At 37.2% G+C, this 14,423-nt stretch overlaps 1 protein-coding gene across 2 annotated transcripts in view; it reads right to left on the reverse strand.

Annotated features, from left to right (window-relative positions):
* The window catches only part of mtss1 (MTSS I-BAR domain containing 1), a 43,158-nt gene extending 32,242 nt beyond the window's left edge, over positions 1–10,916 (reverse strand). For both annotated transcript variants that reach the window (XM_053498760.1, XM_053498759.1), the window contains exons 1-2: positions 10,515–10,916; positions 10,213–10,325 (exon numbers count right to left, since the gene is read on the reverse strand). In XM_053498760.1, coding sequence (XP_053354735.1) covers positions 10,213–10,325; positions 10,515–10,614 — 213 coding nt within the window. In that variant the 5' untranslated portion in view covers positions 10,615–10,916. The remainder of the gene's footprint in view (positions 1–10,212; positions 10,326–10,514) is intronic.
* Between the last annotated feature and the right edge of the window lie 3,507 nt (positions 10,917–14,423).

The following is a 14,423-nucleotide window of genomic DNA, read 5'->3' on the forward strand; positions in this document are numbered from 1 at the left end:
TGTACCTAACCAAGTCTGTCTACAGTATCTACTTATGTCAAAAGCTGTTAATAAAATACACATACTACGCCTTATTAGTGTAGCATTTAGATGCTATTATGTTACTATTTAGATGCATAATGTTTTACTACTAAGCTATATCTCACTTTATATCACACACAAATTCCAAATTATTTATAAAATGTACTACATGCTTGCTATTTTAATACATTTTAAAATTAAGGAAAAGCAAACCGTCTGCAATCAACTCATTTCTTGACTTGAACTTGCCATGTCTTCTCAATAATACTCATCATTATAGGGTATATAAAGAAAATGACCTGTGTGACCTTACATACAGGTAATTAATTGATAATACAATAATTTACATACAGGAAAGGCTACAATGACAGAAAAATAAACTTGCTAACGTTGTTAAATGTGCAACATTGATATTTTATTTACTCATTTGGAGTACTTACAATATTATTTTTTTTCTCACTGTTTGCAATACTTTCACAATTATATGTACAGAAATTGCACTGATATACAGTATCTCTCTCAACTATACATGTCTGGCACCATTAGAATACACTATTGGTTCATAACTGTCACACCACACCTTACCACACCTTTACCCTTTGGACCCTCCATGCCTCCATTATCAACAGTCTTATCAACAGTGCCTCAATTCTTCATGGCATAGATTCAACAAGGTGCTGAAAACATTCAATGGTGATTTTTGTTCTTATTGACATAATAGCATCACAATTGCAGCAGATTTGTCAGCCTAAATATGATGTTCCAACGCATCCCAAAGGCTACTGATTGACATCGGGTGACTGTGGAGGACATTTGCGAACAGTGAAGGCAGTGTCATGTTTAATAAACTAGTGTAAAATAATTTTAGCTTTGTAGCATGGCATGTTAACATGTAGCAGGATAACGGGATGGACACAACCAGCAATAATACTCATGTAGACTACAGCATTTAAATGATCCTCAGCTGGTACTAAGAGGCCAAGAAAATATCCCCACAGCATAACAGCACAATCAACATGAAAATAAATGAAATCCCAGTAGATGAGCAGTTTTGCCACAACCATGCCACATTCAAAGTCATCCTTGTTTTCCGTTCTGATGATCAGAACTCTAGCAAATTGTCTTGACTATGTCTACATGCCTAAATGAGTTGCTGCCAATGCAGATAAACAGGTTTACCTAATGAAGTTTATTTAAACAAATAGTTAAGAGCTTTCCATTGAATGATTACTGTCGTAATTCATTTTGTTCAGGTGGCAGCAAGTTATTTAATTCTATCCAATGACCGCCATGCTAGAACTGGATCTGACAAGGGACAACTAAGACTAAAAACAACTAAGGAGATGGCTGAAACAAGTAAAATTAGGTTAAAAAATATAGTTTAGTTTAGTTGGTCTTTCGGCTGCTCCCGGCAAGGGGTCACCACAGCACAATATCCAGTGCGTCTACAACTTGGCACAGGTTTTACGCCGGATGGCCTTCCTGATGCAACCCTCCCATTGTATCCGGGCTTGGGACCGGCACTGGCTGGGAATAGGTTAAGAAATATAAAATGTAATATTAAAACATGAAAACCTAATGGGGTTTGGTATAATTTGAGTTTTTTTTTAACAATTACAGTACAAAGTGAACAAACCCGGTCTTGCGCATGATGCTAGCAGAGTTTGGCGCCTCATAGACAGGGCGGAGCAAAAATAAAACAAGTGAAAGAAAAGGAAAGATACATGGCGGAGGCAGAGAAATCCGTAATCGGGTAATCGTCCCCCCTGCTGGGTCTTAGACATTAAGAAAACATTTTCTTTCTACTCAAGTGCCACACACATACACAGACCCTTCCTACTTTCAACTTCACAGACACACACATACTCTTTCTCTCTGCTCTACACAGAAACATGATTCTTTTCAAAGGTAAAATGCAGGTTAATATGTTTTATTTTTACTTTACAGCAGGGATTCCGTTAGTGTGTTTTTAAAATTTTTATTTGGTTTACGAGTGTTTTGGAATATGAGCCCACTTCCAGAAGGAATTATGCTTGTAATCCAAGGTTCCACTGTATATATTTGGCAGATGTAAAATATACATGTCTATGTTTTTTGTGTTAGTCTATTTTTATTTTTATTTTATATTTTGTATATTTAATTATTAAACATTACACAAACACAAGACCTTGTATAAAATGTATAACCGCCAAAAATAATATTTATGTCAATTCCTGAACGAGCTCCCAACATCTTAAAAAATAAAAAATAAAAATCATCTGAACCCATTCACCCTGGACTTATAAATAATAGAAGCCCTAAATATAAAAACCCCCATAGAACTAATTTGAGAAATGTTATGGTTGTTTATAGGGATGCACCGAAATTTCGGCCGCCGAAAATTTTCGGCCGAAATAGCATTATCGGTTTCGGCCGAAACGTAAGAAAGCGCCGAAAATAAAAGCCGAAATTGTCGCCACGCCTCTCCCATCCTCCCGTCTCGTTCGCGCTGTCATTACGCATCAAACACGGAGTATGTCGGCGGTTCGGAAGCACTTCGAAGTTTCAGATGAGGACAGCAAAGTTGCAATAATTTTAATTAATTTGTAGTTTTTTTTAATACAAACAAAAAGAAAATATTTTAAACATGTTTTTTAATGAAGCCATTTTCGGTTTCGGTATCGGTTTTCGGCCAAGTGCATCCAAAAATTTCGGTTTCGTTTTCGGCCCAGAATTTTCATTTCGGTGCATCCCTAGTTGTTTATATATACAAAAATTTGATCTGCCATAGTGGCATAGCCTTGTAAGCTAAGACATAGCTGTCAAAGCAGCATCTACTAGTGTATTAATGTCTATGCTCTCCAAGACCATTCTGGTTCACTTCTTGTGGTTTGGCACTACTTTTAGACCTGATCAATTTACTGCATCTTATGATTAATATTAATCACTACTTTTCACCTTCTTATAAGATGGTGACTGCATCCTTGTGAATCTCGTCCCTGCAACCAAAAGTAATTGCTGATTCTACGACCCATAGAAACATGACAAAAAAAACAAAAAAAAAAAAACAAAACTGGGCATACTTGGATCCACAGGAAGAAAATAGTCACCTGTTTGAATGGGAATCTGATGGAAATGCAGTTACAAAAAACAGAAATCAACCATGTGCAACTTTGGTTAAAAAATTGGTCTCTGTGAAAAGTAACCTGTGAAAATTTTGTTAATAGTTAAACTGCAAAAGGCATAAAAGTTGCAATATTACAACTGTTGTAATTGGAGGAAACTTCTTTCCACCAACACCAGATAATCCAGTTCTCTCTGGAGTTTAGGGTGAAAAAGTATGGATAGAACAGATTGAAAGCACTTCTCCAGGTTTACTTTTCTAGTTAACACTTCTTACTGTGCTATGCTCTCTTGAAGCATAGCACAATATGCTTTCTCTGAGGAAAAAGGTCCAAATCTCATGTTTGTGTTGGGATTCAGATCTCGATATATGCAGTCATCGTAAGTCTATAGCATTTCAATAACATTAATTGTCACTTTTCAGTAACTATGTTAAATGTGAACAATTTAAACTTTGATGGCATTGTGTATTTGCTTGTGTTTGTACGGAATACAAACAACAAGCTTTAATCAATCATTATTAGCAGGCTGCTGGGCTATAAATGAATGTGAATGGACTCTGGTAATTCTGGGGTCTCAGTTCAGGTACTTTACAGGTACGATGTCCGTGTCTTTTTTTATTATCGACATGGTTTCAGAACATATTTCCAGTTATAGGACAAGATGGAACTAGTCCCTTTAGGTTCCTTCGTACAAGAATGATGAAGGTGCTATACACCTATATTTGGTACATACACAGTAAACTATGGCATTGGTTGTCTTTGTTGAGCGATGCATATAGGTGCCCTCATTTAAAGAAAACATGCTAGATAAATGATAATCAAAAAAATATCAGGGTTCAGTTAGAACCATAACTTGGTCAAGATCCGAACGTCAGTCCACCAATTAGTGATGTCTGCTATACTGTTTGTGTCTTCAACAAATCTTCAAGTTGTCTGACAAAAATGGCACACACATTTACACAAAAAAAAAAAACATTAAGGACTATAAGTTAACTATTAACTATTCCCCTTGGAACTTGAGCAGATCCGTGCCAGGAAAACAAAATATTGGTTAATGACCAATTTTAAAAGACCAACTCTGTATACGGATGTTGTGTTGTGTGTGTTGACAGGGGGAGGGCCCTGGCATCAAACTGGGTTTGGGTTCCAGGATATTTCATGTAGAACCAAAGGTATAATTATTTTTAAAACACGTAAATTTTACTGCTATAAGACTAAATACAGCTACAATTAGTGATGAGAGTCGATAACTATTCAACAATCAGTTTAAGCACACAGTACAAACGCTTCTTTGAAGGTTCTGTTTTTTCAAGACTGTCAATTGAAAGCAAATTAAAATTTATGTGCATGTAAGTATATTACCATAGGTTTACGTCATCCTTTTTAATAAGTTTTCCTGCTCTGCACACCCAAGTTTGTCACCCAAGTTTTTTATCCAGAACATAAATACTTTATATTTCACAAATTCCATATATTATATATATATATTTTTTTATATATAAGGGGTACTCCGATTGATCGGTCGCCCGTTCATAATCTGACAGTAATTGCTTTGGGAAGTTTGATCGGCAGTCTCTATAATGGCTGATATAGAAAAGGCGATCAGATGTAACAAGCCAATTCAACTAGGCGGAAGGCACACAAAGCATTTTAACACCACAAACCTCATCAGACATTGAAGGTTAGTCACGTAACGCCGTAGTTCTCAAAGTGTGGGGCGCGCCCCACTAGTGGGGAATACAGACATGACCGGTGGAGCACAATGAATGGGAGGGAATTAGTGAAAAATAACAGGAAAGTACCTATTTTAATTCATGCTTTTCTTTATTGACAATAAAGATCGGACATTTGAAACTAAAAGTAAATTAAAATAACATCAGAGAAAAAGTGGAGCCATAGTGCAACAATAACGGTTTAACGTCGGCATGTTAATTGCAAAGGAACAATATATAAGGTAACATTCGGTATTATGTTTTCATTTATTCCAATGTGTATGCTGATGTTTCTGTATTTTTGTTAAAAATTACTATTTTATCAGGCAGTACTAGTCTGGCATTTCTAGTTTCCAGTGTGGCAACAAAGTTGCTTTTTGATCCTTCAGGCGCTGAACAAAAGGGAAGATCAATATCGTTCTATGCTTTTTGTTGGTGTGCGGCATTTTGCGATGATCCCTAAATCATTCGTTGCGCCGTAGAGAATAATGGTGTTTATGCTTTTAAACATGTATAATTTAAGGCGGATGTAGCTTAAAGACAATGTAGAGAGAAAATATATGTGGGTATCTTATTTGCAGGTTTATTTACGCAGCTATTAAATTCGAAGATGCGAATATCAAACTAACTTTACCAATGTCAAAAACCGGGTCAGTAGCGTACTGTATGTAGTGAGCATAATAACGTCAATGGATACATTTGTTACATGGACCACAAAAAAAGCAGGCGATTCAGCACTATTAGTCTAATCAACCAAAAAGCCAGCCGAAAGGAAAACATAAAGCAGCCTATGTTGCGCTTGGATTCATGGTGGGGATGGTGGGGACAGAGGAGAGACCTGTGTGTGTTTTGTGTCTTAAACCGCTGGCAGCAGATAGCATGAGACCCAACAAAGTAGGAAGACACAGAGACAACACACCCCAGTCATGTTAACAAGCCACTTGACTTCTTTGAATGTAAGCTCTAGATAGACGAAGTAAGCCTGTTATAACACTTGCGTGTAATTTAATCTGACGAAGTAAGCCTGTTATAACACTTAACGTGTATTTAATCTGTATATATTTTATCTGAAATTGATATTTCAATAAACAGTAAACTTGGCCGATTTCGTTATCATTTTGTTGACAATTTAGGCTTGAAAATTTGCCCACCCCCTTAAGTGGGGCATGACAGAAAATGTTTGAGAACCACTGACGTAAAGGAACATAAGCAGTTTTCAAAGTTTGCTAGCGCTAAGAGAGAGCGGGAGAGTTTAGCAACTCGCGGCCACTCACTCAGCCGTCGGTAACAGAGGCATTTCAAAGACAGCAACCCTACTGCAAGGACAGTTAAAAGCATAAAGAAATATCGGATAAAATAATACAATTCATATGCCTAGATCATCAGCCGCTGTCTATTGTGAAAGACAAAGGGTTCCAGCGAACCTACCTCTGTGCCCCATGCACAAATGTTGATAGTGAGCAACTTATCAGCACAGCAGGAAATATTATAGATAAGAAGCGCAACAAGCTGTCAGGGAAAAATGTGGAGATGCTTATATTTATTAAGAAAAATCTGCCCTTGATGCTTAAGAAGTAAGCTACAAATCTTTATCCACCCTTTCTCATTCTCTAGCTCACGCTTGCTCTCTCTGCTTCTCTAAATGCTCACAAAATCTGCCTGAGCTTCTCAGAAAAAAAGTAACTACTTCAGAATTTTTTCATTGATTCATGATAGTGCAGTTGTGGTTCTATTTAGGGCTTATATAGTTTAGTAACCGAGTACTCTACTAAAAATGTTATCGATTAATCGAGTAATTGGATAAAATGTACTTTTGCTTAATTAAACAGCAAGAGAAACAAAATATAAGAGAAACAAAGATTAATTGGTTTTCTTTTTAAAAAAATCTACTTTTATTTTTTAAATGCATACAGCATTTTATCAAAAATAAATATTGTCCTTATTCACAATACAAGGAATAGATTATACCCTTATCTCACCTATGCGGTTTCGCGCCGTGGCCGGAAGTACGGTTCATCATAATACACCGCGAGTTTTGGCGCTGTGAGTACGTTTCCATCATAGATGAGATAGAGGTATTAGGCACCTTAAACTTTTTTTTTCTGTGCGAAAAGAAACGTGCAGTAAATTATGATGAACTGTACTTCCGTCCACGGTGCGAAACTGCTAGGTGAGATAGGAGTATTAAAGTTGACTGAGATGAATTAATTAATGAACTAAAAGTTTCAAAATCTACAGCTCAGACATAACATAAGCCTTTACTGACAATATCTGTTGTTTTCTCTTGCTGGTTTCTTCTTCTCTTGGCACACTAATATTTTTATCGCTCCTTTCCGTTTTGTAGCCCACAACAGAACGCTCAATCAAATCAATACACAGTTAACTTTTTGCGTCTCCTTTCGCTTTGTGGGTGACGTACACGCTTCTTCTTAGTCTGTGTTTACTCGCGGCTTGCACACGGAAGATATCTTGGTCAATAGCGCGCTGTCAACAAATAATTGCGCAAAAACATAATGTAAGCTTAAAATTATTTTTTTTTATTATTAAAAAAAAGCTTTGAGGCAGAAGATTTTGCCTCGATAATTTTTTGTAATCGAATTACTCGAGGAATCGTTTTAGCCCTAGTTCTATTAGTTTACTACCTTTCTTCTTAACATCCCAAAACATGTGAACTTGCAATGTCTTTTTAGGCCTGCCCTGAGAAGTGAATTAAAGTTGCAGATCGATAGAAACAGATATAGAGATGTTTTTTTGTTATTTGTAGTTTTTTATTGTTATTTACTTTTGTTGTGCAATTTATTACCTGTGGTCCTAAATAATAATAATTATAGGGCTGCAACTAACGATTATTTTGATAATCGATTAGTTGGGCGATTATGTTTTCGATTAATCGGATGAAACCTATCCGCTTCATTAATTTGATATTTCGCTTATAACTATTAAAAAAAAAATAAGGGTATTATTTATGTATAAAAATAAACTTTTAAAAATGCAAAAGCCACATGTAGAGTCTAATAATCTTTAATTTTGACATTTTAAACCTTAAATGAAATGTAGTATATAATATGTACAGTATAAATATATATTAGTTTAAAAAATACACTGATATTTTCAGTTGATAAAATGTAAACAGCTAAAATAATGTAATTTTGTATAATAAAATTATGTATGCATAAGTAAAATCACAGTAAATTAGTGGACTATAAAAAAAAAAACTGTAGAAATGCAAAAAGCTAATGGTTACAAATATACTGTTATTTGCATTCTCTGAAAACCACAACAATCACTAAATGTAATATTCTACTGTTATTCGCACCATATAAATTAAGCTAATCTAAAGTAGCACCATTTAACTAATCACTATTGCTCATGAGGTGATTGCGTAATGTGATGCTAGCGAGTAGCACGTGAACAGATCTGGCGTGACTGTCCCGAAGTTAGCAAACAGTTTAAACTAAAAGCACTTCAACTTTTACATGATGAAGAGATACAGTTTTTACTGACCCTGCTGACGTTTCGCCATCCGTAACACCAACATGTTTTCTTTTTAAGTGTTTGTGCATGACATGCCATGAAAGCTCGGTCTTGCATAGCGTGCAGGTTACCGTCTTCTTGGAGGCGTTTAATGTAAATCACTCCCATACCTTGAAGGACTAGGGGCGCGCGCTTTTTCCTGCAGACGCTTCTGTAACCTCCATTACGCGAGCGGCTGTGTATTTGTGTGCATTTGTGCATCTTGTGGTCGCGCGCCTCAGTGACGTGAGCAGCCTAACTAATCGATAACAACGAATTTCATTATCGATAATTATTGATTTTATCGATTAGTTGTTGCAGCCCTAAATAATTATAATAAATAATGCTACATGATAAGGCTTCAAGTAGACCCTGTAATCGGTATCGGACAATTCTTGTGATCGGAGATCGGCCCCAAAAATCCTGATCAGAGCATCGCTTATATATATATATTCCAAAGTTCTGCTGAGACTGACATGAAGCTTCTGCAGTCCCACTAAGGTAAACCAAGTTGGTATCATATAAAGTTATAGCGTATTTAGTACAAATTTACCACTTTTCTTTCATTGTTACACGTCTAGTTCCCAGTTAGCCTTAAAGCTAATTCCGGTTAGACAGACACAATCCTGCTATGAAAATGCACAATTATTGGCACAGTTATCACACCGCTCAGACTTGAGGTGCTTTTCTGCTACACAGCAGTTGCCCAGGTGTGCCACATGTGCCGACACTGTGTGTTTTTTCTACATTTTTAACAATTAAATTCGATTGTAATTTTTCATGGTAAAAATATGTGCATGAAAATCAAATGATCAACTATAATCACTGATCATCCCATCAACACTTACACTAATTTGAACCTCTTGCACTCTTCAGCCTCAATTCACTCCAACTGGCATACCAGCAGAAATAGCATTTTTTAAAAGTTGGAGAATATGACTCAGTGAAACCTGGTGCTTTCAGATGTCTGATGACGGCATGCAGCACACTACAGAGTACTGTATAAGGTTCAGGGCAGACTGAGACATGCCTGTTTGGTCAGTTACTGGTTTGACCATTAAAAAATGTCATGGCAAACAGAACTGAGACCAATCCCATTTGAGTCAGTGGAGCACACCTTGGTTTATTTGGCTGCATTTCTTTTTTCCTAATTGAAATAATTTTCTGTTTTAAACAGTCCTTTAATTAATGACAGGAACATGAAAAAGAACTACATTTCTGAATACAGCAGTACAGTTGTGGGTGTAATCAAAGTAAATAAGCCATTTAAACATAAGCCAGATATGAAACTGCAGTAACACTGGGTCAATTGTATAAAATGAAGCTAATCAATTGTGGTTTACACTAATTATTCTTCTTACATATAAATTTGTAAAAATGTTCTTAGACTTAATAAGTTGAGATAAAATGCTAATAATACTACACATGGCTTGTCACATCCCAAATCCATATTTTACAATCAAGCATTCAGTTTTTCCCACCTTTACACAGCTGCACAATGTAAAATTACATAAGCAAATAAGGTATTATAAAATGCCAGATTTACACATGTATGTGAAATCTAGCCATCAATATATCGGATGCATCATTTACAGTAATTTAGGGACATTTATCATAGTTGTTGTTTTTCCTCTTTCAGCTTTAAGACGACCAACCAGGGAACTGTTGCTAGCCGAGATGGAGCCTGGTCGCTGGCAGCACGCAGCCGTTTAAACAGCTGGCAAATAACTTACGCAACGGGCACATGGTAGAACGTGGCGGATAAGGCATTAAAGTATACACAGAATTGGTAAAAAAAAAAAAAAAATCGTGTGCTTCGTGTTGAAAGATCCCGATTTTGGTGGTGATGTATTTGTTTTTACCTTCATGTCGTTCATGATGGATTGGAAGAGTCCTCCCAAAGCGCTGCACTCCTTCTCCATCGCCGCATCCATGTTTCTCACGAGCGGAAAAAAATCGCACCAAGACGCGTTGCCTTCGTGTGAAGAAAAGTTTGCAAATTAAAGAGAATTTTATAAGCTGTTACAGATAACGCTAGCTTGTTGCCCCGGTGAACGGTAAATATTACAAATGGACGAAATAATGTGGCAAACTGCGTAACGTATATATCGGATAGCACAGTTAGCACTGGCTTGCTAGCCGGCTAACTAGCTTCTACTACTACCTTGACAAAATGCAAACCGCTGTAAATTCATCGCGTTGGCTGGGACAAAAAAAAGTCTACAGACGCGTCTATAGAACACAGAGTAGTCCACAATACGCATTCAGTCCAAGAAGTCGCCTAATAACCAAAGGAAACTCTGGTAAAGCTCTAAAGGCGCGGGGGAACTGCCTGGCTAGTTCCTAACTTAACGCCAAAAAAGGAGAGCTATCGGATCAATAATGGCGTTATCCAATGCATTTTAGATTCATCCTTTTCCCGTGAAGTTTATCCAAGTGGCGTGATTGCTAATCTGATCTGATTTGATCTGCTTCAGATTCCTGTTTAAGCGAATAAACTGGCGGTGTATTTATACAGGAGCACTGACAAAATTATTTCCACTCCGCTCCACGCATTCTGCTCCTCGTCTCTACGTGCGTGTAAGAAGTTCCCGGGTTGTATTCCAAACGCCTCCCAAATCCCTAAATAGGAGTACTAAGGAAGGACCGCCAGGGGCTTGTAACACACTCTAAAGTGCAATGGAGAACATTTGAAATTCAGCCGTAGTTTAAGATCCAAGTTTGGGGCGAGGACACGTTCTGTCGACTCACTTGGAATTTTTCCGTGGAGAAATGTTAGTTATTTAAATGTAAAACTAAATAAAGATAATAACTATCTGTAAAATATGGCAGGCCAGGTAGAAAAGTAATCACACTGGTGACGGGAAGGGGCGTGAAATGCAATATACAAGTGGTATTTATTTTCATTTGTGGCATAACCCGTCACACAGAAAAGCAAAATCTTGAACTTCGTCTCTTTAGATTACTGCATTAAACGCCGGACGCGTGTCAGAAACATACGTTTCTGAACACTGAATGAAGCCGTTGCACCCACATTTTTATCCTAAGATGTTTGAGCAAGCATTGGATTTTCCTTCCCAACTTTGTATTCGGAAAAAATCTAATCCATTTTAAAAGCCTTCCCAAAAACTAAAGATCCAATGAGAAGGAGTGCCGAGAACATGCCTCGCTGTTTGCCGGAGGCTTTGATTCTGCATGTCACGAGCAAGACAGACAGCCATGGAATGTGAAACAATCAAAAGGCATTAGAATCTGCGCTTTCCAACATGAGCTCGAAGGAGATGGATGCCATCAGTATCACATTCCGCCCTTTAATGCGTTTTTTAAAAGTGTGATATCATCTTATTAAAAAAGCGGGAACATTACCAGAGTTTGGCACTTGCACTAAAAGGGGTAAGTGCACTAAGGATTTTTAAACTTACCTGAGTACTCAGTCTGCCGAGCTACTGCGTGGCATGTCACAGTAACTAGGGATGCCAACCATGCATTAAAAAATGTAATTGCCTTTCAACTGGAAACTAAAAGACCTTTTCTGTATTTAACTGATGTATTCACCACACTTTGTTTCATAATTTTGAGAATCAATTTAGTGAAATCTATTACATGTTCTCTATCAAATCAAAAAACAGGGAATGTGCTTCTTATTGGTCCTGACTCACATCACAGGGTAATAATAGTGGCACTAGGTGCATGAAAAAAGTTGTGTTGCTAATAATTTTTTTTATAAATGATTGATTTTTTTTTTTAAGAAAAGGGACCGTGTGGGTCAGTTAACCTTGTTGGCGCCCTGAATGTAGGTTCTAAGTGTAGCAGGGTACTGAATCGGAAGGTCTATCACTCAGAAGTAAAAGATGAGGGGGGAGGTGGATAAGTGGACATCCTTTTAGGTCCCCCCAATGAAAGGCTCACTACAGCAATATAATTAGTTTTTTACATATTATTTACATATATTTACATAATATATCTTGCTGTGTTACTAGCATACATAACACTGGATATAATTTCACACTATTTCACTCATGATAATGTTTGTAGCATACTGTAAGTAATCTATGTTACTACAAGCGCATTACTTATTATAAGTTTCAGTGAGATGCCCTCATAAAGGTTTGGCGATTGCATAGTATTGAGTCTCTGATCTATCTATCTATCTATCTATCTATCTATCTACAAAGTAAGTAAAATAATTTATAAACACGTCAGGAGAAGAAAAATAGTATAATGTATATTATAGTAATGTATTATTTATAATAGTATCATATATATATATATATATATATATATATATATACAGTGGTGTGAAAAACTATTTGCCCCCTTCCTGATTTCTTATTCTTTTGCATGTTTGTCACACTTAAATGTTTCTGATCATCAAACACATTTGACTATTAGTCAAAGATAACACAAGTAAACACAAAATGCTGTTTTTAAATGATGGTTTTTATTATTTAGGGAGAAAAAAAATCCAAACTTACATGGCCCTGTGGGAAAAAGTAATTGCCCCTGAACCTAATAACTGGTTGGGCCACCCTTAGCAGCAATAACTGCAATCAAGCGTTTGCGATAACTTGCAACGAGTCTTTTACAGCGCTCTGGAGGAATTTTGGCCCACTCATCTTTGCAGAATTGTTGTAATTCAGCTTTATTTGAGGGTTTTCTAGCATGAACCGCCTTTTTAAGGTCATGCCACAACATCTCAATAGGATTCAGGTCAGGACTTTGACTAGGCCACTCCAAAGTCTTCATTTTGTTTTTCTTCAGCAATTCAGAGGTGGATTTGCTAGTGTGTTTTGGGTCATTGTCCTGCTGCAGCACCCAGGATCGCTTCAGCTTGAGTTGAGGAACAGATGGCCGGACATTCTCCTTCAGGATTTTTTGGTAGACAGTACAATTCATGGTTCCATCTATCACAGCAAGCCTTTCAGGTCCTGAAGCAGCAAAACAACCCCAGACCATCACACTACCACCACCATATTTTACTGTTGGTATGATGTTCTTTTCCGGAAATGCTGTGTTACTTTTACGGCAGATGTAACGGGAAACGCACCTTCCAAAAAGTTCAACTTTTGTCTCGTCAGTCCACAAGGTAGTTTCCCAAAAGTCTTGGCAATCATTGAGATGTTTATTAGCAAAATTGAGACGAGCCTTAATGTTCTTTTTGCTTAAAAGTGGTTTGTGCCTTGGAAATCTGCCATGCAGGCTGTTTTTGCCCAGTCTCTTTCTTTTGGTGGAGTCGTGAACACTGACCTTAATTGAGGCAAGTGAGGCCTGCAGTTCTTTAGATGTTGTCCTGGGGTCTTTCGTGGCCTTTCGGATGAGTTGTCTCTGCGATCTTGGGGTAATTTTGGTCGGCCGGCCACTCCTGGGAAGGTTCACCACTGTTCCATATTTTTGCCATTTGTGGATAATGGCTTTCACTGTGGTTCGCTGGAGTCCCAAAGCTTTAGAAATGGCTTTATAACCTTTACCAGACTGATAGATCTCAATTACTTTTGTTCTCATTTGTTCCTGAATTTCTTTGGATCTTGGCATGATGTCTAGCTTTTGAGGTGCTTTTGGTCTACTTCTATGTGTCAGGTAGCTCCTATTTAAGTGATTTCTTGATTGAAACAGGTGTGGCGGTAATCAGGCCTGGGGGTGACTACAGAAATTGAACTCAGGTGTGATAAACCACAGTTAAGTTATTTTTTAACAAGGGGGGCAATTACTTTTTCACACAGGGCCATGTAGATTTGGAGTTTTTTTTCTCCCTTAATAACGTAACCTTCATTTAAAAACTGCATTTTGTGTTCAATTATGTTATCTTTGACTAATAGTTAACGGTTTTTGATAAGCAGAAACATGTAAGTGTGACAAACATGAAAAAGAATAAGAAATCAGGAAGGGAAGCAATTTTATAATAAACAAAACACACACGCACGAATGTTGACTGTATGAGTGATGCATACGCACTGCAAATAAGCATGGGAAACGATTACCCATAATCCAGTAGCGCACGAGAGAGAAAAACCATTGGCTTAGTTGTGGTCACGTGACATTCGGCAAACAAAGCACATGTGTACTACTCGTATAT

This window comes from Clarias gariepinus, chromosome 6, assembly GCF_024256425.1.
Source record: "Clarias gariepinus isolate MV-2021 ecotype Netherlands chromosome 6, CGAR_prim_01v2, whole genome shotgun sequence".
Lineage (NCBI taxonomy): Eukaryota > Metazoa > Chordata > Actinopteri > Siluriformes > Clariidae > Clarias > Clarias gariepinus.